The sequence below is a fragment of the Nycticebus coucang genome, chromosome 13, assembly GCF_027406575.1.
Source record: "Nycticebus coucang isolate mNycCou1 chromosome 13, mNycCou1.pri, whole genome shotgun sequence".
NCBI lineage: Eukaryota > Metazoa > Chordata > Mammalia > Primates > Lorisidae > Nycticebus > Nycticebus coucang.
This window is the reverse complement of record NC_069792.1, coordinates 61612704-61639317: the sequence shown is the minus strand read 5'-3', so window position 1 is coordinate 61639317 and position 26614 is coordinate 61612704. Positions and strand designations below refer to the sequence as shown.

General features: G+C 34.9%; 1 protein-coding gene across 12 annotated transcripts in view; it reads right to left on the bottom strand.

Annotated features, from left to right (window-relative positions):
- The window catches only part of VPS13B (vacuolar protein sorting 13 homolog B), a 980186-nt gene that overhangs the window by 914757 nt on the left and 38815 nt on the right, over nt 1-26614 (bottom strand). For all 12 annotated transcript variants that reach the window (XM_053558614.1, XM_053558617.1, XM_053558615.1 and 9 more), the window contains 4 exons: nt 20989-21109; nt 8420-8587; nt 6223-6404; nt 1399-1573 (listed from right to left, as the gene is read on the bottom strand). In XM_053558614.1, coding sequence (XP_053414589.1) covers nt 1399-1573; nt 6223-6404; nt 8420-8587; nt 20989-21109 — 646 coding nt within the window. The remainder of the gene's footprint in view (nt 1-1398; nt 1574-6222; nt 6405-8419; nt 8588-20988; nt 21110-26614) is intronic.

The window sequence follows — 26614 nt, the reverse complement described above, 5'->3', positions numbered from 1 at the left end:
CAGGTGGGACTGCAAACTAATACAACCTTTTTGGAAAGACGTATGGAGAAACCTCAAAGAACTCAACCTAGACCTCCCATTTGATCCTGCAATCCCATTACTGGGCATCTACCCAGAAGGAAAAAAAATCCTTGTATCATAAGGACACTTGCACTAGACTGTTTATTGCAGCTCAATTTACAATCATCAAAATGTGGAAACAGCCTAAAGGCCCCCCAAACCAGGAATGGATTAACAAGCTGTGGTATATGTATATCATGGAATACTATTCAGCCATTTAAAAAAGGGAGACTTTACATCCTTTGTATTATCCTGAGTGGAAGTGGAACACATTATTCTTAGTAAAGCATCACAAGAATGGGGAAGCATGAATCCTATGTACTCGATTTTGATATGAGGACAATTAATGACACAGTGCGGGTAGGGGAAGGGGAGAGCAGAGAGAGAGAGGAGGGAGGGAAGGGGGAAAGAAGAGCAGAGAGGGAAGGAGGGAGCAGGTGGGGTCTTGGTGTGTTACACACCTTTTGGGGGCAAGGTACAATTATAAGAGGGATTTTACCTAATAAAAAAAAAAAAAACACTGCTGCCACAAATTTTTATATGGATGCATGTTATCAATTCTCTTGATATATACCTAGCAGTGAAATCATGTAGTCATGGCAAAATGCATTCAAGTTTCTGAAGAACTGCCAGATTGTTTTCCAAAGTGGCTATCCAATTTACATTCACACAAAATACAGAAATATATGGGTTCAAATCTCTCCGTATTTTCACCAGCACTTGTTATTAGGTGTCTTTTGATTACAGTCATCCTAGTGGCTGTGAAATGGTATCTCACTAAGGTTTTGATTTGCACTCCTTCCACAGATATTGATGTTGAGTATCTTTTCATGTGCTTCTAGGCAATTTGTTTATCTTCTCCATTTCTTAGACAAATTATTTTTCCCTATAAATGCTCTTTATAGAGTCCTCACTATGGAAATTAATTATCTTAAAACTTTCCAAATCTCAGGCCCAACCAAGTTAAAACCAATCATTCCTTTCATCTTTTCATGTCAGATCATTCACATCTATTTATAAAGCATTCTACCATTCTGCCATACATCACAACTAAACTTTTCACATGACTATCTCCCCAATTTTACCCCCTTAAGATTTTATTTCCCTCTATTTTCCCATGTCACATATTCTTCAATGAAGCATACAGTTCAGTAATTAATAGTACTGAAAAAATTCAATTAATTAGCTAAAGAACTTTTAGTGCGCCTTTACAAAAAAAAATTACCAACCACATCAGAACACTGTAAAACTCAAACTGCTATGTTTTTTAAAGTTTCTCAGTGGGAAAATCACTTTATAAGAACAATATTTTTAAAATAAAGTTTTTGTTATACTTACCTGTAATGTTTCCTAACATGTCTTTTTTGTGACAGATAGAGTCTTCTGTTTCTCCATCTTTAAAATTACCAATTTCTCCATAGTAAAGAGCAATTGCAAGTTGCAGTATACGTAGAAACATAGGCAGTTGTTGATCTGTGATAGAAAGTTTTAAGCTCTCTACCAAAGTATGAATCTGTGTTTTGAAAAAACAAAAACATCAAAGACAGCATATTTAAAGAGAAATTCTTTTAAGATAAGTAGAAAAAATTTTAAAGTCCTAAAATAAAATACCCGAGATATTTCTAAGTCAAAATAATATTTACTCTAAAATCTTAGTAATTAAATAAATTTTGCTATGAAGATCAATAAACTTTAGACAGAAACTATATTAACCCTAATGATATAAAAATGAATAGACTTAATAATAAAAAATGTATCCACCTTAGATCTACAGATAACTATTCTAGAAGGAAAATAAGTTATGTAGCCACATACCCACTCTATAAAATTCAGAGTATGATGGTATTCTCCCCTTAAAAATAGAAAGATCTCTGACAAAAGCAAAAATAATAAAAATTCCACAGCATCATTTTAGTAAAACTTTAATTGTTCTTGCCAACTTTACTAAGCAAAAAGAATAGATACATATCCTAAAACCATATGTTAAGTGGGGAAAAGATTAATATTGTAACTATGGAGTACAGAAATAATAAAATGTTTATTATAAAATACAGAAAACGTTCAAGTGAACTATACATTCCAAAACATTTTTTGAATAAATTATAATTAAGAGTTAAACAACATAAAATTCATAACATATATCAATTATAAGAAAGAAAATTAATTACTAGCAAATAAGATATATAGCAATCAAAGCTCTCCACAGAAAAATAGGGGCTCAAAGGTGTTGAGCGCCAGCCCCATATACCGGAGGTGGCAGGTTCAAACCCAGCCGTGGCCAAAAGTTGCCAAAAAAAAAAAAAGAAAGAAAAGAAAAATAGACATCAATACAATACAAACACAGCTTCAGTGTAATGATTTCCTGCTATTACATAAATATGGAGTAAAACCAATTAAGCTGTAAAGTCAAATTTCTAAAAAGGTTTACTCTGACTAATATATCTGAGTGTCAAATGAACCATGAAAAAGTAATGGTAATCATATTTTAGGGCTCAAAGCACCAAAAACTGTATTTAAAAGGAGAGAAAGTTGTATACAGGACAGTGGTGTTAAATACATATTTCAAATATGAGCCCAAGTTTTTTTGTTTGTTTGTTTTGGGTTTTTTTTTAAAAAAAAAGCACAGTCTCATTCTGTTGCCCAGGCTAGAGGGCAATGGCAACATCCTAGCTCAGAGCAACCTCAGACTCCTGGATTCAAGCAATCCTCCTGCCTCAGCCTCCTAAGTAGCTTGGACTATAGGTGCCCCCCAACACCCAGCTAATTTTTCTGTTTTTGGTAGAGATGGAATTTTGCTTTTGCTCAGGTTGGTCTCAAACTCCTGAGCTCAAGCAGTCCTCCCAACCCGGCCTCCCAGATGCTGAGATTACATGCATGAACCACCATGCCTGGCCAAGATCAAGTTTCTTAAAACTGACCTTAAAAGTCATGCACCGACTAAACCATAAAGAGGTAAGAAAATGGGGTACAGACTTAGTGAATGGGCAGGTTAGGAGTATGCAAACCTACCAAGGTTTTCTTAATTTGAGATTTGTCATATCCTTTTAAATATTGCATTACACCAATAGCACCAATGATAAGCAGTCAGTAAAACCAGTAAGTAAAAATCTATCATATATATATATGATACATATACACACACAAACACACACGTGCACACGTTTTTTAGAACTCTTTAAAAAATCAATAAGAAAAGATTAATCTTCAACAATAAAATGGATAAAGAACAAGAACAGATAATTCAAAGAACCAGCAAATGGCCAGTAAACATATTTTCAAAAATCTAATTCAATAAATATTAAATTATATATTATCGGGGCGGCGCCTGTGGCTCAAGGAGTAGGGCGCTGGTCCCATATGACAGAGGTGGCGGGTTCAAACCCAGCCCCGGCCAAAAACCACCAAAAAAAAAAAAAAAAAAATTATATATTATTTACTGTTCAGCAAGTTGGCACTTTTTTAAATATGATTATACTTAAGGATAACAGGAGTAGAATACAGGCACTCCCCTTCACTTAATGTTCCTGGGAGTTAAATCTTTCTGGAAACAATTTGGTAATACAGATCACAGGCCTTAAAAAGTTCAAACCTATTGGCTTGGCGCCTATAGCTCAGCAGCTAGGGCACCAGCCACGTACATGGGGGCTGGTGGGTTCAAACCCAGCCCAGGCCTGCCAAACAATGACAACTACAAAAAAAAAAAAAAATAGCTGGGTATTGTGGCAGGTGCCTGTTTGCCTGTTGTCCCATCTACTTGGGAGGCTGAGGCAAGAGAATCGCTTAAGTCCGAGAGTTTGAGGTTGCTGTGAGCTGTGATGCCACAACACTCTACCAAGGACCACATAGTGAGACTCTGTCTCAAAAAAAAAAAAAAGTTCAAACCCATTAATAAAATATTTGCAATTGTAGAGATCTCTCATAAGGAATTAATCAGAGATACAGTCAAAGATTATAATGTCTCAGTAATAAGATTTTAATGTTTCCGTTTCCTCTAAAAAACTGCAGTTTCCAAAAATAGAAATGTTAAATGAATTATGTACCCATATGACCTGTATCTCATAAATATCATAATCTCTAAGACATAGTTGTTTCACACAAAAAAAATTGAAAATAATAAAAGGGCTACCCATAATATAAATAAATAAATTCAAGAGCCACTTAAACAAACATGTGAAAGATTTAGAAAAATAATTAGGAAATAATCTGGAACATACTAAAAAATCCTCCTGTCTCTGAGGTGAGGACTGAGGTCAACTACATCTAGGTATTTAATACATACTTTCTAGGACTAGGAGTTGGAAGAATGACAAGTCTAAACCAAAAATATTTGGTTTAGAAGAATATAAGAAAATCTTACAATAGGCTCGGCACCTGTAGCTCAGCAGCTAGGATGCCAGCCACATACACCGGAGCTGTTGGGTTCGAATTCAGCCTGGGCCTGCCAAACAACGATAACTACAACTAAAAAAAAAAAAACCAGCTGGGCATTGTGGCAGGCACCTGTAGTCCCAGCTACTTGGGAGACTGAGGCAAGAAAATCGCTTAAGCCCAAAAGTTTGAGGTTGCTGTGAGCTGTGATGCCATAGCACTCTACCAGGGCAACATTGTGAGACTCTGTCTCCAAAAATTAAAAAGAAGAAAGAAAAGAAAAGAAATTCTTACAATAGTAGTATTAGTTTAAAAAAAAAAAAAACTCAAAACTTGATTTCACTTGAGCAAAAGACAATGAATCTCATATTTGGTGATTAACAGAGTAAACAAGCCTGTTTAAGATGAAGATGAAGGACTTTTTACAATGAAATGTCATGGCTAATCAATCTAGAGAACAAAAATTTACTTATCTGCCAATACTAAGTCTTTCTTCAACTTCATTTATTTTTACTTTCCTCTAATTTAGCCATATCTTAGAATGGACAATCAAAATTGTACTATTATTTTATGCAGTAAAGTTTATATACATCCATTACTCCATTTCAATATATCTGGAATTTACCTTCACATTCCCCAAACTTACTAGTAGCTCCAAGGCTAAAGAAAGTAAACCCATTTCTCTGAGACAGAGACATTAATAATACTGAGTTAATTCTTTTCCATGCTTATCTTTGCCAAAGAAGCTAACTCAAAAATAGAAGAAAAAAGTAACAGAATTTAAACAAACCGATTTGCTTTACATACTGTGGGGAAAAAAGTAAAACACAGATGACTGAGTACTACCAAGAAAAGATAAGTAGATTTTATGCTTACATATAAATGTAAGTATAATGAGGCTATAGAAAATAGAAAAGTGTTATATGCTATAATAAAATATAATATAAACAAAACTAATTTTTATACAGCCATACTCAAATAGGCACAATAGTCAATACCAGTGTTCAGACTCCTCTACATTGAGCTTTTCCATCACAGAACTTTGGTAGTCAGAGACAAGTAATTCAACAAAAAAAAATTATTCCATATTAAATCTTAGTTAACAGGATCAGAAATCACTACAGGAATTCCTTTTCCAAGGCACTGATAAACAATGTTCAGAAAACTGTTCAAAAAAGACAACAGGACTTAGATACTAACTATACATGTTGAAAACAATATATCCTGCCTTGGAGAATAAATTTTTATACGTATCAAAAGACATGTCCTGACTAATTCCCACACTCTAAGTTTTAATTAATTTTGAAACAAGTCAAAAGTTCTTGAACCAATAAACAAAAATAATTAGGTTAACATATCAAGCCTTATATAGTTGCCCAAGAAAGAGAAAATAACTATAGTTACCCGTTCAAACTGAACAAATTATACAGATTGAAATACAGTTTACTAACATTCAGTCCACAGTGGATACAAATATACTTTTTAAATGATTGTCTCTGCCTACTTGAAGAAAGAAACATGAATAAACAGCTGGATAATTTAAAAAGGAAATTACAGTTACAGGAAAAAAAAAACTTGTCCACAAAAGATCTCTATTAGAACATAGTACAAAAATACATGTAAATAATGTAATATTAAAATGATAAATATAAATAAAGCATTTTATACAAACAAGTAGCTTATATATTTGTAAGGTTAATTTCTCCATAATTTCTTAATAATAATTAGTATGCACAAGAGCCAATAAACAAAACAGAAACATGATACTGAACAACAAGAAATACAGACACCTACCTTAATAACAGATGGCATCTTGGAATTTAAGTTATCATATGTAAAATGAAGACGAGTTCTGAAGGAACATTTGTACAATAAAGGATCCTGATAAAATTCTATTTTACCACTGGCATTCCGTTTATCAAGACAAACTGTACAGTCGGAAAAATTGATGACCTTTCTCAGTACCAGATCAGTTGCTGAAAAGAAAAGAAAATCATTTAAAAAGAAAAAACAGAGGGGAAAGGCAACTAATATTTATTAGTACAAATATTAGTAAAAATATCAGCAAATAAGATTCATGGACCATTTGATATACAATACCAGACCCTTTACAAGGAGCTCTTTACTTATTACATCATTCAAATCTTGCAATAATCTTATGAAATAGCACAATTATCCCCATTTTATGTATGAAGAATTAGAGGCCTACTTAGCTTATCCCCAAATTGCATAGCATGTAACAACAAATTTAAGAAAAATTAATGAAAAATTTCACTACAATTATTTTGGGTAATAACAAAATGTAATTCTTAAAAATTTATATTTAAAATAACCTTTTGAAAAAGAACAATTCATTTAACATTTATTTTACATGAGAAAACTCACTGCTACTCTAATAAATCTCTGCTAATATGTGGCTAGTTCAAATCATATTTAAACTAATTAAAATTATATTAAAATAAAAAATTAAGGCCTTGGTTGCACTAGCCACATTTCGGTTGGTCAATAGCCACATGTGGTTAATGGCTACAGTGCTGGATCGTAAAGATATAAAACATTTCCATCATCAGAGAACATTCTAGTGAATATCGTGGTTATAACAATAAAAGATAATGAAGAAATTGCCAATAACAGTCTACGTTTATTTTCAAAGAAATAAAAATAAAACATTGGTGACAAAGTATAAAACTACCAAAGAAAGCTTTTAACGAGTAATTTTATTTCTAACTGATATGCAATTCCTAGGTAAATATTAAGTCCAAATCTACACAACCAATTATTTTGTTAGTAGCTACCCATGAGCTATTGACATGGAACCTACAAAACAAGAAAAAAATGCTTCAGACCACTCTATAATAATACTATTTCTGAGTATATCTTGGCAATTTCTAATTAACTCAACCTTTTATATTCTCTTTATATTTGCATTTAAGATTTTAAGAAGTAAAAACCAAAAAGTATGCACTGTCTAAACAGTAAAGTATTATTAGTAGATCAAATTTGTTAGTTGAAAATTTTTATTAGCAGATCAAATTTGTTAGTTGAAAAAAATATGAATTTACCAGTGTTTCAACTTTACACATTGTATGATAAGTTAGATACACACACACAATTAAAAAATTATAATAGTAGGACTAGAAATGAAAGCATTCTTAAAAAATCCTCTACATGTTTCCTTCCTTCTCTCTATGGTAAAATGTCATTTCTGAGTAAATGCTATTACTTAGATACTATCCCTTATTTGATAATTCTGTTTAAAAGTTATGAAAATCGAGGCACAGTGTGAGTAAATAATTTGTTTACAGTTATAAAGTTTATAAAGAGCAGAGCTATAACTCACATGCTGATGACCTTATTGAAGAGTGTTATGTTCTCACCCACTATGCTGTAAGAACATAAAGCATTCATATTTCAAGGGTATTTTAGAAAATTATTATTCATGAAAGAGGAACTTACTAAGCTTTGAAAATGTTTTTTCTTAAACACTAAATATGTCTTAAACATAACTATCTTTTAAAAACTTACAAAATGAATTATACTTATAGTATTTACTTACAGAAATATGCTCAACCTACTCAGTAAACTAGGGATAATAATGATGTCTACCTAACAAGCATTCTTGAATGGGCAATATTTTGAAAATGTAAAAATCTGTATATCCTTCTATATCTAACAAACCCACTCTAAGTATATACACTAAAAAAAACACTTATACATGTGCATCAAAAGATACATACAGATGCAGGCACAGCGGAACACATCTGTATTCCCAACTACTCAAGAGGCTCAGATGGAAGGATCACTTGAAACTGGGACTTTGAGGCTAGCCTGTGCAACAAAGCAAACCCTATCTCTTTAGAAAATAGAGAGAGAGAGAAAGAGGAGGGGGTACAAAAATATTCATCCAGCATTGTGTGTATTAACAAAAATCTGGGAACAACCCAAACAATCAATTACAGAAAAATATACACTATTCTTGACATTTACTCACCAGAAATATCCATGAATGCACGATCCCAAAATTCATCCACTGTATAGCATTCTGCAGAAGTGATATTGACTGAAAGGACAATATCATCTTCAACATATTTTAGTATGAGATTATTTATGACAATGTTTACATTATTTACAACTCGTCTGATCAGACTCTGCACGTAACCTATAAAATAGATAAAAGGATTTAATTAGCCACAAATACATTAATAAATAATTATTTCTTAAAATGTTCTTAAACTTAATATATGTGAAAGGTAGGTATTATTTAGCATAATTCTCAAAGATTGGTGAAAAGTCTTGCCAAAGTGACACAGGTAATAAGTAGCAGATCCAGTCCAACAAAAACAATTACCAAAAAGTGCTATAATAAAGAGTTCATGTACTAAGAGAAGCCACAGAGACTATATCTCTTTAATAACATAATACTAGATCCTTTGCAATGATTATCCTATACTACAAGTAATTTGTCTGATTTCTGCTTATTTTATAGACATTTTCCAAAATGCGCCAATGTTATCAGATGCTAGCTATACAGTATATTAGAAGACAAGCTTCATTAAGCTTCTTTTTGAACCAGGTACCATCATCTCTTCCTACTTTAGCTATTAAAATATTCAAAAGTTATGCCCAGGGGGAAGAAAAAGAGGAGAAAGAGGACCATCACAAAGAATACAACTCTATTCGCTAACTAATAGGTAATACTGAAACAGACTAGAGGGGAGAACATGAATGAGTAAGAAAATGTAGAAAGGATGTGTTAAAAAAAAAAAAAAGTTTTAAAATAATGTGAGGAAAATAGAAAAAAAGAAAAAACAAACTTGGAAGGAAAGAAATTAGATAAAACCAGAATGAGAACACAGGGAAATTTTAAAAAAGATAAATAATATTTTCAAAAACTAACACAAAATGGGGTGGAAAAGTAACTAGCAAACATTCTATTTCTCCACAGCTTGCTTAAAATCTCCAAAAAATTTTGTTTTCATTTAATACTATCGTAGAATGCTCAATAATCTCACTTATTTTTCTTATACAAATGTGTACATAAATACATCATTGAGGAATCTAATTAAAAATATAAGTAAAACTAATTATAAAAAGCATTTTAAAAGAGAGGAGAAAAAGAAAATAAATCTTTTCCACTATAAAAAGCTACTTAAAAGACAATGTATTCCCACTACCAAAAAAAACTATACTTAAAAGGTAATTAAAATTTTAGCTATTTCATGAAACAACCATATGCTTATATTCTTCTAAACTAGAATTTTACTGGACAAAACAGAATCAACTTTTGCCAGCAACTAATATTCTTAACATCTACACTAAAACCTGCTGAGAGAAAGTTTATTTAAATCTATTCAACCATAACCTATTTCCAAAGCTCCTTCATTCATTCCCAATGATGCAAAGGGAAAAGAAATGTAATACAACTTAGGTTTAAGGTTTTCTCCTATATGGAAACTACTGTCAGTTTTTATAGTACTAATTATTATATGCTATAAAATTACCACACAAAATATTAATAGATTTAAAGTTACAAATACCCTTTTATAAGAGTACATGCTAAAATAATTCTTAACAAATTAGACTTACAAAAGAAATCTTAAGTACTATAATTTTCAACCTTTGTACATTACCCCATATTATTACTCCTCAACACAGATATTAAAAATAAAAATATTTCTGAGAAATCAAATAAGCAGGACTAATACTGGTTTCCATATTTCTCAAAAATCTGTCATCAGTAGGGAACTCATAAAACCACTTATGAGTACATAAGTTTTTATTATCTTAAAAACAAGATTAAAGACAACACTAGAGAAATGTAAATGCAAAGTAACAGACGCATTAATACGTATTTTATTGACAGATACTTCTAATGGATTTTTCATTCATTTTTTTAACAGTCTCTTAGATTCACACTATAAAACTGACATACAAATTGAGATTGAGATGAATAAGCCAATTGACCAAAGTAAAGGAATCAAATACCTAAGGAATTACTTCTATAGACTATAATTCCTTATTAAAAATGCAATGCCTGGTGGCGCCTGTAGCTCAAACGGCTAAGGCACCAGCCACACATACACTAGAGCCGGCTGGTTTGAATCCAGCCTGCCAAACAACGACAACTACAACCAAAATATAGCCAGGCATTGTGGCGTCCCAGCCACTTGGGAGGCTGAGGCAATAGAATCGCTTAAGCCCAGGAGTTGGAAGTTGCTGTGAGCTGTGACGCCAGAGCACTTTACCCAGGGTGATAGCTTGAGGCTCTGTCTCAAAAAAATGCAATGCCTAAGTAATAGAAATTTACGAATGTAATAAATACACTTTATCTAGCAACCCTCTTCACTTGGTTCTAAGTAAGCTACAAGACAGTGTCAGACAGATCTATGATAATAATGCTCATCACTCCATACTCAGATACTCCTTCGGAGTATATTTATTAAATAACATAATAAAAATCCATGTCTACTACATAAACATATGAAAAAGGAAGGCCACTCTGGGTATAAGAACCTACAAGATGTACTATTAGATGGTTCTAAAACACCCTGTCACTAGTCAACCTTTCTAGAAATTCTTTTTTTTTAATTTTCTACATCATTTATTATGAAGTTAGTAAAACCAAGTAAAATATTCATTTTCATCATTTGCTTCTGTTCATCTGTCTTCATGAACAGTCTTCGTTCTTTCTTCCATAATGTTGCATGACACACCTCTGTGGTAACAAAGGAGTATTTGAAAAAAACCGCAGCTAAAGGACATCCATCTGCAGCTACCTATGTGCTCAATATATGCAGTGGTGGTTCTACTTTTTTCCTTGCCATTTTCTGTTAAGTTTTTGGAAAACATCTGTCACAATGACCTTCACACACCTTCAAAACTCACAGTATTTGCCAGACCATTTTTAAATGTTTTTGAATTGGCAGCATGTTCTTCCAGTCTCCCGGCAGCTGACTGATGTACGTCAGGAAACACCCATCTCCCTCCAAGAGCCCAGCTACGGACACGCAGACTCAGCCACCTTCCCACCGGCATAGCTAGCGGGTCTTCCGGAACCTTCCTCCCTAGGCTGCAGCGTGGAAAAGGAAAAGCGCTGTCTGGGGGGGCAGTTCCTGGGCCTTCAGGGCTAGAACCGCCCCTTCCGGTACTCCTAGAAATTCTTATTTAGCCTTCCTCCTCCCACAAAACCCTCTCTTCCAAAAAATACATCTGTCCCTACAGAACTAGGTGAAAACACTGAATTTTTTCAAACTTTGATCATGTTCTTCTTCTTGTTTAAAATACTTTTTGTCCATTCTTTCTCCCTTCGTGTTCAGGCCTAGGATAACTGTCCCCTCCCTATATCCTCTTCTCCAATGTCTCCCATCCTACACATCAATATTAAGGAGAACTATCTCTACCACTTTTCTTGGGCTTATGTTACTACTCATCATTTGCTTATATATGTATACTTATCTTCTCTAATAAAATATGAAATACTACTGGGAAAAGATTGTATCCTATTTATCTGATCTTCTTAAATGGCATGTATCAAATAATTTTAGTTACAAAGAAACACCATCTGCAATTGATTCATCCTGATGTCAGGATGAATGTGGAAAGCCAAAGTTGCTAATAATCAGAAATCCCATGGTTGATGACACTACATGAAGATCTTAAGTCAAGTTTGTGGCATAAAACTGATTCAGGTGTTAAGTTCCATCATACAAACAATGCTCAAATGATGTGCTCTTTATAATGTTCTTGCCTTTCCTGGAAGGCTGGAATTGTTTGAAAATAAAAACTTTTGCAGGGGTTGGGGGAGTTGAGTGCCCTGGCATTATTGCTTACAGTAACCTAGAACTCTTGGGCTCAAATGATCCTCTTGCCTCAGCCTCCGGAATGGCTGAGACTATAGGCACCTGCCACAACACCCAGCTATCTTTAGAGATGGGGTCTCACTCTAGTTAAGGCAGGTCTGGAACTCAGTGAACTCAAGTGATCCACCCACCTCGGTTTCCCAGAGTGCTAGGATTACAGGCGTGAGCCACAGGGCCCAGCATAAAAACTTATTTAATAGGCTAAGAATAGGGCGGCGCCTGTGGCTCAAAGGGGTAGGGCGCAGGCCCCATATGCTGGAGGTGGTGGTTTCAAACCCAGCCCCTGCGGAAAACTGCAAAAAAAAAAAAAAAAAAAATAGGCTAAGAATAGGGAATCTTTATTGTCAATGCTGTAGACAGGTCTAATAAAAACATGAATTAAAGCATTCATCAGATCTATCAACTAGATAATAATTTAGGGCAATAAATATAGGAGCTAAGTAAAACAGCTATGAGTTGAAAAATACTCCTTATCAGTATTTAAGATGGTCACAGTTCTAGACAACTAAATAAGGGAGAAAAGAAAGGTATGAGCATTTCACAAAGATGACAGTATTATTATATAGAAAATCCAAAGGAAACAACTAAAAATTACTGAACATTGAATAGCTAACAAAATACAAAAAGTATCTTTCCTACACAACACAGTGATAAAATGAAAATGGTAATACCAACTGGCAAAAAAAAAAAAAAATACATGAGATAGCATTTTCTATCTATCAAAGTTTAAAAATAATGTTTTTAACAATAAAAAATAACACTGGACAAGAACACGGTCCTTGATTCCCCCTAGTCACTGTACTGGCAGCACAACTGTGTAACTTGACCTGGAACCTGCGCGAGCACCAAGGACGGCTGCGAAGCCCCGGGCCTTGTCCGGCTCCCCGCGAGGCACAGAACAGTGCTGAGCGGTCGGGCCTCGGCTAGCGTGGGGATCTGGGGCAGCGGCGGGAAGGCCGCGGGCAGGCGGCGGACACAGGAGTAAAGGACACAAGCCACCATGGCTACGCTGACCTCTGCCTGCCTCAGGTTTGGGTTCGGAAAGGTTTGATTATCCAGAGGAAATTAGATGCCTTTATATCAAATTATATTACAATAAATATTGCCAAACGTTTTCCTTTTTAAAAAATAAAAATATTTAAAACGTGATAACAGTGAAGCAGTTAATAAGAAATATTATATTGGAAAACATCTAAAGAAATAAGCAATAATTTGATTTTCCCAATTCTTTATATGTATATCAGGTTAAACAAGTTGCTATTAAGTGAAAGAGTAAAATGTACAAATCATAGTCATGTCATGACAATGTGATTGCTACCTTCTCTGAAGAAGACAGATGAATGGAAAAAATAAAAATAAAAAAAAAACACTGGACAAAAAATGTGTTTGGAAGTACCGTTACAAACATTTCACAGAGTAATTTGGACGTGCCCAAAACCTTAAAATACTCATGAACTTTGATTCTGCAATAAACACAGGTGTGTGCAAATATTTAAGCTATGAATGTGTTTGTTAAAACTGAAAATAACAAATGTAGGTATCAAACAAAAAGGGACTGGTTAAGTAAACCACAGAGTAGTTATACAATGGAATACATGCCAGTGATTAAAATAGCATTGGAAAAACTATTAATGGCATGGAAACATGTTTCTGGCATAACAATAAATAAAAAATTCAGGTTACAAAAAAATGAAAGTGTGTGTTTGTGTGCACAGAAAGAGTCTCTAAAAGGTTGTACACCAAAATGTTAACAGGCTTTACTCCTAGGTAAGATAAAGTAAGCACTCTACCCTGTCTTTCCCAGTGAATGCAGCTGTAAAACCTGGAGAGAATGTATGGAACAGCTACTTTAAGGCTCTAAAAAGTAAAGAGCAGGCATGAGAGGTGAAAGAGGAACAAAAAACAGAACTTACAAAGGTAAAACAAACAAAAAAAAGGTAGGTATAAATTCAAGTATATCAACGATTACAGTGTAATTGAATCAAAGAGAATGATTTATGATACTGATGTTCAAAATACATCAAGATTTCCTGTTCAACCATGTTATTGTCAATATCTGTAGACATTAAATGTGTGCATCAAAATAATGTACAGTCTTACATGTTTAGTGAGGAGTTTCATATATAGCTGTCAAAACAATTTTAATAATTTTAATAATATTCAAATATCAAATTTAAAGCTTTTTTTTTAATCCTTGACCTACCACATTTCAAGGCCAGGTTGTTAGGTGAATGCAATATCAGTATATATTCTCCGGAGAATGTACCTTTTATTATTTAGTGTCTCTATTACTTATCTCTACTAATGCTTTTGCTTTTAATTTAATTTTGCCTTGTTGTCATACTAAAAACACAAATTATTTGGGAGTAGTATTTGTTATGTCATTTCTTATCCTGCCATTTTCAATCAATCTATCTTGCCTCTGGTTTTGGGGGTTTTGTTTTTTGTTTTTTTTTCTTTTTTGTCTTTTGGGGGGTTTTTTGGTTTTTGATTTTTGCTTTTGTTTTCTTTTTAAGACAGGTTTTCACTTTATTTTTCAAGCTAGAGTGTAGTCTTGTCATCATAGCTCACTGTAACCTCAAACTTCTGGACTCAAGTGACCCACATCAGCCTCCAGAGTGGTTGGGACTACAGGTACACCACCATGCCCAGCTAATTTTTCTGTTTTATGTAGAGACAGGCTGTTACTAGGTTGCCCAGGCTGGTCTCAAACTCCTGGCCTCAAGTGATCCTCCCAGCTAAGCCTTCCTAAGTATTAGGATTACAGGCCTGAGCCACCACACCCTTGCCTCTGTTTCATGTGTGTTTCAAAAGCCACACACAAACATGGACATAACAACTTTTAGTGCCCAAAAGGAGTTACTTGTGCTTCATTAGATCTGCTCTTCCTTTGGCTTTGCACTGTAACAGTTTATAAACTTTCCTAAACTGAACAATTCATTATTTGAGAGCAAAGACAGCTTTCAATGAATTGCTGTAGCATATTCCCATGCATGTAGCCAATATAGATTAAGGGAAGTGAATAACCTGCTTCCACCAAAGCAGTATTTTGAAAATCAATCCAATTAGAATGAAACAAAGGCTCTCCAATTACCCCTTCTCTGTAATAAACAGAATGTAACCAGACATTTTGAATTTTATTAACAAAATTATAGTTTGAAGCATAATTTATTTAAAAATGGATTGGTACATTAATGAGAAAGAACACCTGTATGGCAGAGATGGCTAACTATCCTTCAGTAAGTTGTGCTCCCACTTCCACAATGTGAAATATTATCAAGATACAACTTTCAACTCATACACAGTGTCCATCCTCAGTGAAATCTGAGCAAAAGAGTATGCCTCACTTCCAGCTAGGAATATTAAATAAATGAGTCTTCTCCAAACTCTTTCCTCTTGGAAAGGCTGAATGCAGCAGAATCCAAAGTATGGCCTAGAGGATACTAGAGCCTCAAAACAAAAGTACTCTATATTTCCAGTAGAACACAATCTTTATTTATTTTTTTTAATTAAGTCCTTTGTACATAGATCATAAATACATTTATGCCATTTTCAGTGTGTTGATTATTTGTACAAATTGGAGTGCTTACATCATAGTAATCAACATAGCTTTCAGAACACAATCTTTGAACAGGTGCATGAAAAATAATAATATTATTTCCATTGTGTTAAGCCCCGGAAATTCAGAGGTTAATACGTCCACCAGTTAATATTATCCTAACTTATACAATTTATCACTGTTACTTAAATTAAAAAGAGTCCTAGGCTCTGCTCATAGCACAGTGGTTATGGCACGGGCCACATGCACCAAGGCTAGTGGGTTTTAATGCAGCCCAGGCCAGCTAACCAACAATGACAACTGCAACAAAAAAATACCTGGGCATTGTGGCAGGTGCCTTTAGTCCCAGCTCCTTGGGAGGCTGAGGGAAGAGAATCACTTAAGCCCAGGAGTTTGAGGATGCTGTGAGCTATGACTCCACAGCACTCTACCGAGGACAATATAGTGAGACTCTGTCTCAAAAAAAAATTAAAATAAAGGCTTGGCGCCTGTAGCTCAGCAGTTAGGGCAGCAGCCACATACACTGGAGCTGGCAGATCTGAACCCAGCCATGCCAAAACCCAGCTACAACCAAAAAATAGCCGGGTGTTGTGGCAGGTGCCTGGGGTCCCAGCTACTTGGGAAGCTAAGGCAAGAGAATAACTTGAGCCCAAGAGTTTGAGGTTGCTGTGAGCTGTGATGCCATGGCATTCTACCTAGGGTGACATAGGGAGACTATGTCTCAAAAAAAAGTTTCTTCAAGAAACTTCAGAAAATCAAACCCTATATGCCTAATATGGCAAGCATTTCAGTGCACACATGCACACAAACAGAATGTCCTCTGTTTTATATTCATATTTATATTATTTTCTGCAGAAAACACAAAAAGTTGAGTAAATAATGCTAATTTAATAACATATCCCCATGTATACCAAAATATCTGTTTCCATATTCTTATTCACAAAATGATCAGAGACTTAAGCTTGGCCTAGGATGGACTTCAACAGGTATGAAACATACTAAAAATATAAACAAATTTTGAATATGCATATGTGGGTTTACTATTTTTTCAACATATTTTCAAGAATCCATAACCTTAAAGAGACTGACTAATGTGGGCGGCGCCTGTGGCTCAGTGAGTAGGGCGCCGGCCCCATATGCCGAGGGTGGCGGGTTCAAACCTCAGCCCCGGCCAAACTGCAACCAAAAAATAGCCGGGCGTTGTGGCGGGCGCCTGTAGTCCCAGCTGCTCGGGAGGCTGAGGCAAGAGAATCGCTTAAGCCCAGGAGTTGGAGGTTGCTGTGAGCCGTGTGACGCCACGGCACTCTACCCGAGGGCGGTACAGTGAGACTCTGTCTCTACAAAAAAAAAAAGAGACTGACTAATGGACCTGAAAATATGATATAGCTTCTTATTCCAAATCTCAGTGACTCTATTAACTATAAATCTAAGTCAGAGGAAAACAGGTGATTTTGTAAGTAGGTAAATGCTCACTATGAACCAGACATTGTAGTAATTCAGGGACCAGCAAAACAAGGGTTATGACATCTGAGTTTATAAATAAAGTTTTACTGGAACACAGTCACATTCATTAGTTTATTAATCATCTATGGTTGATTTAATACTACATCAGAAGACGATCTCTGACAGAAAACATGTGGCTTATAAATCTAAAATATTTACTAACTTTATAAAAAATGTTTGCTAGCCCTTGTGCTGGATCAAAGATCAAAGATGACTAAGTCACATCTTCAGACCCAGTGGAAAACACAGTTTTTTTACCATACCTTTAACCAGGCGCCATCAAACTTTTTAAACAGGGGGCCAATTCACTGTCCCCCAGACTATAGTTTAAAAAAAAAAAACTATAAACAAATTCCTACGCACACTGCACATATCTTATTTTGAAGTAAAAAAACAAAACAGGAACAAATACAATCACACCAGCTCATGTGGCCCGTGGGCCGCAGTTTGAGGACGCCTGCTTAAACCATAACCTAATTAAAGTGAGGATGGGGGGGGAGGGGTCAGTATGTGTGTGTGTGTGTGTATCTATATATATAGATATATTATATTTCCATTAAAGTGGGGATGGGGGGGTCAATGTGTGTGTAGATATAGATAGATATCTACACACACATCCTGAGTAAAAGAATAAGGAAAGTAAAAGAAAAAAGAAAGTGATAATGGCAATATGAAGAAAGAGCAAAGCTATACGATAGCTCACAAAATTTGTCTCTGAGCTTAACAGACAAGAAAGATAGGAAAAAAAAAATTTTTAAGAGATGGGATTTCGCTCTGACACTAGGCAGGAGAGCAGTGGCATGTTCATAGCCCACTGGCAGCCTTGAACTCCTCAAGAGGTTCTCCTGTCGTAGCCTCCTTAGTGGCTGGGATTACTGGCTTAAGCCACCACTCACCATTAGGGAATAGTTTTAAAGATGAGTAACTAATAGGAAAAAAACATACAATTAAGAGACCTTGAAAAATTAAAGGACAATGCCCTTTAAAACCTTTTAGACAAATGCAGAAACAGCCCACAAATCCCTTTTTCTTACAATGTACTTCAATAAAAGCCAAAGGGTATGTAATTCAGAGAGAATAGAACCGAATAAACCAGGTATCTAGCTTAGAAGTGGTCTCGCTTTACCTTGAGATAAGATACAGAGAAAACTGAGGAAACAGAAATGATAAATAAATAAATGAAAAATCTCAAAACTCTATAATTACCACATCCCTATTAAGTATGGCGCCAAGTCCACAATTCAAAACTGTTATTAGCAATAATTGCAATATATAGACCTGCAATTACTGGTCAATATATTATTAACAGAAAGAGTATGTGTAGGCTTCAAATCAATGAGATTCAAATTCTTTTGACTTTCCTCCAGGAAGAAATATTATTTGAGGAATAGCACATACCTGCTTGTGCTAGGTTACGCCAGTATATATTATGTATATTTACATATGACATATTTCTATATATTTATGTGCTTATGCTAGGTTACTGGCCTAAGGTCAACCTATATGGTTGGTTATTGGAGGACTGTCATAACCTAGCACATAAATATACAGAAATTCTTGAAATATTACTTTTATTGTATGTTAATATGCTACATGGTTTTCTAGTCTATGACATGTATTTCTGAAATGCTTGCCATGAGCCATTAAATTGCTCTAACAATACACTAACTAGTCAGGATCCACAGTCCAAAAAAGGCTATTCTGAGACTCCAAGAATAGAGATCGCAAAGAGGATGTTAGATAATTATTTGTATTCTTTTCCTATTAGAGAGCCACCTGCTCTTTAAAGGAGTAAAACAAATGATTGTGCATTGGTAACACTAACACTTTTCTCAAAAATCATTCCTGGATCTATATAAATGTTCCAAGTCCAAAATTGTAACTATAGATCCTAGAAGAAATAACTTTGCTCCAGAAATTTTTGAAAGCAGGAATTTATTTCTACCATTAAAGAACCTTAATATGATTCCCAGGCAGAATAAGGTTGCCAGAAATGAATTCCCCAATAAGCATAAGGGTTGACCTTCCACTGGATTCTCAAATTATCCCCCCCATCTTTTTTTCTTTTGGCAAAATTAAGTTTAGCTGTTCTGCCTCCCAGTAATGGGCCAAAAGCTCTACTTACTTCTTAAAGTAATGCCTTCACTGTGATTTATGTCAGCATAAAAGAGGATATGAGTTCTCTTAGTAGGTAAGGTAGAAAAGCACATGCTAATCCAAACGCTACCTCAAGTAGTTCACACAGAACACAATTCTATTATATGCTACTAAAAATAAGGTGTTTTGTGTTATGTTTCAGTTTTGTGCCAATAAAAATAGGCTAACTCTCCCAATTCGGAATATCAGCCTAAACTCTAATACAGACTTTTAAGAATCATTGTTCTGAATACATGCAAGTTAGCCCACAGAAGGTTTTTAATCTATGAAATTCACAATTGAAAATAGCTTTAAATTTTTCCTAAATACGTTCTTTCTTAGGAAAAACAAAATAAGCAGTGACTTAACGATTAAACTTAAAAACTGATTAATCTTTGACAAAAAAGAAAGAGACCGACCAATGCTTCTAATCCATGATATGATATAGGACGTTTTGAGAGAATATGAAGTCAGAAATTTGGAGTGGTAAAGAGTTGCCCAGCTAGTAAGAACAAGCTACAGTTTAATTTACCATATAGTTTAATTTAATTTCCCAAGATTTTTCCAAAGGATTTAATAAGGAAAAGTTTAGAAACTTTTGGATCCATTACACTACTCTAAACAGAACTGAAAACATTTAGAAGTAAAATATCTTCTTTTGACACCTTCGGCAGCTTATGGCAATTAATCTATCCAAAAGCCAGATGGCACAGTTATAGAGAATACTAAGCACCACAACCAACATCATTCTAGCACTAGTTAGCAAAGTTCAATTCAGATATAACTTAGGACATAAAGAGAGTCCAAAAAAAGTATACACATGTTAAGAAAGAAAAAGACTGTATTAAAATCATAATACTCAATACATACCAATAATGTTTGTTATCTTGTATTTTGTAGCACTCAAGTCAAACATGAGTAACGAACATTATTGGCATATATTGAATATTACAATTTTAATGCAGTCTTTTTCTTTCTTAAAATGTGTATACATTTTTTTGGTACCCTCTGTACATTTGAGGGACAGGAAGTATAAAATTGTATAATTAATTCCAGCCTCTCACAAGTAGATAGTGCCAGAAGGCTATCAACAATTAAGTAGGGTTAGCAGAAAGTTTACAAATCTTTGGCACTGAAAACAAGTATATACCAATATCCAGTATACCTCATAAAAAAGAAATAACTGATAAATGAAACCAAAAGAAAAGTGACTGATAAACAACCCTTTTTTTCTGTTTATCAAAACACGAACAGAATGAAGAGACTGAATCTTTGTTTAGAGAGGCTATAGGACAACTTGCTGCAAAAGAGGATCAAAATTTGAATGAAAGCCATTTGCAAGCGCTCTGAATTCAGCCTATTCTGAAGTCATGCAGCAAGTGCACGTATGCACATATAGCCCAGAAGTTTTATGACATCAAAAACGTATATTCTACAAAGGACTAACACAATAATCATCAGTAACAACTAAAACTTGGCTTTATCAATCCCATTATAAGTTACCTGGTGGTAAGTCAGGATCTGTAGGAGCAGCCTGCTGAATTCTCCGAGGTTTTACTGATGATTTTGTATTCTCAGTAGTACTACGGTTGGTAGAATTGGAACCACAGCTTTCATGATCATCCTATTTTTATTTTAAAGAAAGAGAAAGAAAAGTTCCAATCATATTTAAAAGTTAGGAAAAATTTTGTCGAATATATGTAGTTTATGGTTATACTAATGGAGACATCTAATTTTATTTTTAGCTCTAAAAAACTATAGAGCCAATTTTCAAATTTGTATTCTCAAACATTTAAAAAATAGTAGCTTAAAACTACAGATTCTTTCTTTAGCTGATTAACAAAACAAACTACTCAATAATGTGTTCGAAGAATTCTTATTTAAGGCTTTAGCAAAAGATCTGAGTATATATCTATATGTAATATAATTATATTATATATTTAATGGAAGCTTTTAAACAATGTCCAACTCTATGTGCAAAATAAATTAATAGGGTCTTAACTTTTCCTGTATTTATTGTTTACATGTTAAAATCCTCACTATTTTGAATCTGAGCTCTCTTCTTAGCCATCTTTAATGATTAGTCTCAATCATCCTTAGAGTCTTTTACATCCTATTTAACAGTGTTAAATTTTACATCCTTATGGGCGGCGCCTATGGCTCAGTGAGCAGGGCGCCGGCCCCATATACCGAGGGTGGCGGGATCAAACCCAGCCCCAGCCAAACTGCAACAAAAAAATAGCCGGGCACTGTGGCGGGCGCCTGTAGTCCCAGCTACTCGGGAGGCTGAGGCAGGAGAACCGCCTAAGCCCAGGAGTTGCAGGTTGCTGTGAGCTGTGTGACGCCACAGCACTCTACCAAGGGCAATAAAGTGAAACTCTGTCTCTACAAAAAAAAAAAAATTTTACATCCTTATTATTATAATAATTAAGGATCTTTTATATCCTTAATTATTATTCATGTTAGATACAAGGTGTAAATGGGTTTCAATATGAACAACATAGAAACAAATAAATTATACAGATTCTTGAATTTTTTTATAAAATGTAAATGAATACTCTTTTCCTGTTCTAATTCACCATTCATATAATGGTCTTAGACAACAATTGCTGTATTTACAAAGATACATTAGATATTATACCTGTTCTCAAGGATTTCAGAATCAAACACACGCATAACTAATTCCACAAGAGTAATACTTTTTTCCTTATTTTTCAGTAATAAGACCACAAAGAAAGTCAGTCTACTGAAAGGTCTAGAAAAGTCAAGCCCTTAAAAACTGAATGTAGGAATGTTTTAGATTAAGATTGCAGTCAAAATAGTCAGGGAGTGAGGAGGGCGGGGGAACATAAGCAAAAGCAAAATAGTAGAAATGCATATAGCACATATAAAGAATGATCATTAGTCAAATAAGGCCAGGGTATATAGTGTTCGAAATAGAAGAACAATTATCAGAAGGCGAAAGCATGGCACAGTTAAATAAAAAATGAACTAATGTTAAGAACTATAGAGATATTCTAAATTGATCTGTTTCAAGATTTGGTAATTAGAAGATGCCAGTAACCTATAAAAAAAGGAGATTTAATAGATCCATTAGAGAGACAGGAGTGGAATCAGTAAATGAACACTCAAAAGAGTAAATGAGAAGTGAAAATGGAGTCAATAAGAACAAACTTGTCTTTCAAGAAGATGTGCATTAGAAGAAGAAAATAGATGAGGTAGTAATTTGAGGTAAAAATAACGTGGCAACTTCTTATTGCTTTTTAAAGAATAAAAGAGCACATTTTTTGCTCAAAGGAAAAATACATAGGAGGGGTGAAAGATAAAAGATACCAACCATAAAGGGTAACTGACAGTGCACTGTGCATACCATCAATTCACTAATCAATAACATTATTTTATAGTATTTACAAAAATAGTAATAAATTTAGTTTTTCTATTTCACATACTTGAAGAGAAAATTTCAAGAGCAAATAAAAGGAATAATCATCACTAATTTACCATGTAGGGTATAAAAGGCAAATAAGAACCACAATAAGATCTCCTGTAGAAAACAAAAAATTGTATTCAATACCACACTAAGAGAAATATACAATAAAGGATGAATCTTTTACAAGATAGCCTGCCTTCACATGCTAGTGATCCCTTAGAAAATAACCTGAAACTTAATACAAGCAAAAAGTAAAAGATTTGCTATAAAACAAAAAGAATTTTCTCATGAACTTATGTTCATTTTAAGTTAATACAAAACAAACATTACAAATTTCATTCCACAAAACAACTTCACTATTCAATCTGTAATAATACCTTCTGTCATTTTGGGGGATGTTACAGTCTTTTTTTTTTTTTTTTTTTTTGTAGAGACAGAGTCTCAGTGTACCGCCCTCGGTAGAGTGCCATGGCATCACACGGCTCACAGCAACCTCTAACTCTTGGGCTTACGCGATTCTCTTGCCTCAGCCTCCCGAGCAGCTGGGACTACAGGCGCCCACCACAACGCCCGGCTATTTTTTTGTTGCAGTTTGGCCGGGGCTGCGTTTGAACCCACCACCCTTGGCACATGGGGCCGGCGCCCTACTCACTGAGCCACAGGCGCCACCCGATGTTACAGTCTTTAAACACTAAAGGACGATCGCTTCTCGGCCTTTTGGCTAAGATCAAGTGTAAACACTAAAGGACTACTACTGTAAATAAAGCTTACAGTAATTACTGTTAGTTCACCCTACATTCTTAAGAATCTCCATAGTCATATACTTCAGCACAACATTAACATTAAAAGCACACTATTAAATTTTTAAACATGTGGTTGCCTCAAAAGCCCAAAAGTGAAACATGTTCATTAAAGAGATGTGAAAAAGTTCCAAGTGAACTGCCAAAACTAGCATAATTATGAAAATATTTAACACTGAAACCATCTGAAATCACAGACTGTATATAGATTACAATGATGTCATAATAAACATTCCAGCCAAAATGCACTAAAATTACTGCAATCCAATAAATCTGGCATACACGAGATGACAAACATTTTAAAGCAAAAGCAAGAACAGGTTATTTTTATTTTATTTTTAAAAAGTTATTAGCAGGATAGGATAAAACTAAATAAGAGTTTTCAAATAGTTAAAAAAAAAGTGAATAAAGCTTTCCTACAAACTATGTATGTTTATTATTCAAAAGAAAAACAAACTAAATAACTTTATTTGCTTAAAATTTATAATAATCCTGAAATTTTAGTGTGCTTAAAACTATAAGCATTAATCGTAGTACTCATAGGAACATATACTATGAAATAAACATTACCAAACGTATAAACATTTCTTTCTTAATTATGGTTTGGAAATTATTACTACCTATATAATTAGAAAATAATCATTTTGATAATCTGAGCTTGTTTTCATTTCAATTACATTTAAATTATATCATCCAGAAATAAGTTTCCATTCAAATCCTGCCCAAATGAAATTAAGTAAAACAAGAATAATTATAATACTTACTATTAACACTAGAATTATTTCCATCATTAGTTTTGAGTTCATCATCTGCTTTTAACCAGTGTGCATCACTTTGGACTGCTTGAAATCCCCAATTACTAATAAAAGAAACTCTGTTCTCAAAAATACTAGCTAAAATATTTTCAGATAATTTTTAATCCCAAACACATTATAGTTATATCTTTCTTATTTAGGCTGCAATTTTTCCAAAATTTCTGGTAAGTATATTTCATGGCAAAAGTATGTTTTCTCATGGGGAACACATAGCTATTTCTGAAAATACTGCCCTTTGCTCTTCATGAAACAAGCCAGAATGTCATTTCCTTACAAAAGTTCCTAACAGAAGGAAAATTTGGTAAACACTATATGTAAGTAGATCCATGCTTTCATATTGACAGATCATGTGTTCATGTTGCATATTTTTCCCCTTGCCCCTTATAGGGTTAGTCAATTAAAACTTGAAAACCATCAATTCCCCAGATTCACAATGATGTGAACAAGATTGAGAATAAAACCAAAAACACGTGACTAAATCATTCTAAGCCCTGTCTAAAAACAGAGTAGGAAGTTCAGATATGAGAAAATACTGAAGAAGGAAAAAGTAAACAGGGGAACTAGGAAGTTATGAGCTTCACAGTTCTTCAGACACATGGCACCAAACTTGGAAAGCAGAAAAGGACTAGGACTCACTTGGCAGCTCTTGGCAGCAAAGACTCCTATTACAGTGAATGGGGGCTTAGAAATAAACAAGAACATTCATTTCTATCCTCCCCAACAGCAAACACAATGGGGATTGTCACATGCAATAAAGAATCCATAGAGTAACACTGCACTTCAGATAGTCAATGTTAACAGAATAACAAAGTCAGCTACTCAGAGGTACACTTAAAGAAAACAAGACAGAGGAAAGATGGCAGCCGAGTAACAGCTTCCTTGCATCTGGGCACCGTGAGTCTGGGGATGTAGGACTCCAGGCATCTCTGGCTGGTGGGATCTGCCTATCATCACCCCTGAGAGGATACAGGGAGTCAACGAGAGACTTCTGGACCCCAAGAGGAGGACTAAAACAGTGGAAAACCGGCAAGTGGTCGCGTGTGTTCAATCCGTCTAAACCCACCCGCAACTGTAAGTTCAGTACCAGCAAGACTGCAAACCAGAAAGGCCTTACCTGTGAACTGTTTTGGTGTCTTTGGACTTGGCACTCAGCTGAACTGCCTTGGGGAGAGCCTGAGCGGGAGTGCGGAGAACTTTGGCCTTTGGCTAGAGCCCCAGTCTGAGCCGCTGAGCCAGACGGAGCTAATAGTGTTTGCCTCTGGGTCACAGGCAGACATTGTGAGAAATCTGCCCCGGCAAGCTCCGCCCTCAGGGTCGCAAAGCTGGAATTGGGTGGGAGCTGGTAACCCAGCGACCAAGTAGCCTAAGGGCGGGGTCTGAGCCGCCTTGCAGCCCTAACCCTCAGGGGCAGAGTGAGACCGGTTTTGGCACACAGGGTAAGTGGATAGCCACTTCAGCAGTGATTCCAGCAATAAGCACTTCCCTGAGAAAGCTTCTGCTCAGTAAGTGAACAAGGTCAAAGTGCCTTTTAAGTAGGCTGAAGAGAGATTTAGGGTGTTGACCTGCTGGGGTTTGAAAAACTAGCAGCCCCCAGTCGTATCAGAACTGTGATTAACATCTCATACCCCAGAAGACCACGTGTTGCCCAGACAATATTCAATAACATATACATACTGCTTTGTTTTTGGTTGTGTTTTTTTTTGTTTTTTTTTTTTTGGTTTGGTTGTTTTTTTGATGTTGTGGATTGTTGTTTTGTTTTTTAAGTTCAACCTTTTCCATACAGATCCTTTATCTTTCTCAATTTTTCTAGTTTAATTATAATTTCCCATTGCTACCTATTTCAATATTTAGAACTTCATTTTTGTCAGTGTTTCTACCGCTATTATTTGGATTTTCCAGCCAATTTTATACCGTAAAGTTTTCTGTTTGCTTGTTTTGGTTTGATTTATAGCATTTTTGTCTTTCCTCTCTACTTGGTGGAGGTGGGGTACTGTGTCTGATCAGGTTAGCAAAGAGCTGCTGACCTCAAGGGAACCACCCAACTGGGCACTCCCAGAAGGTGGTTTTTTTTTTTAAGGTTGTAC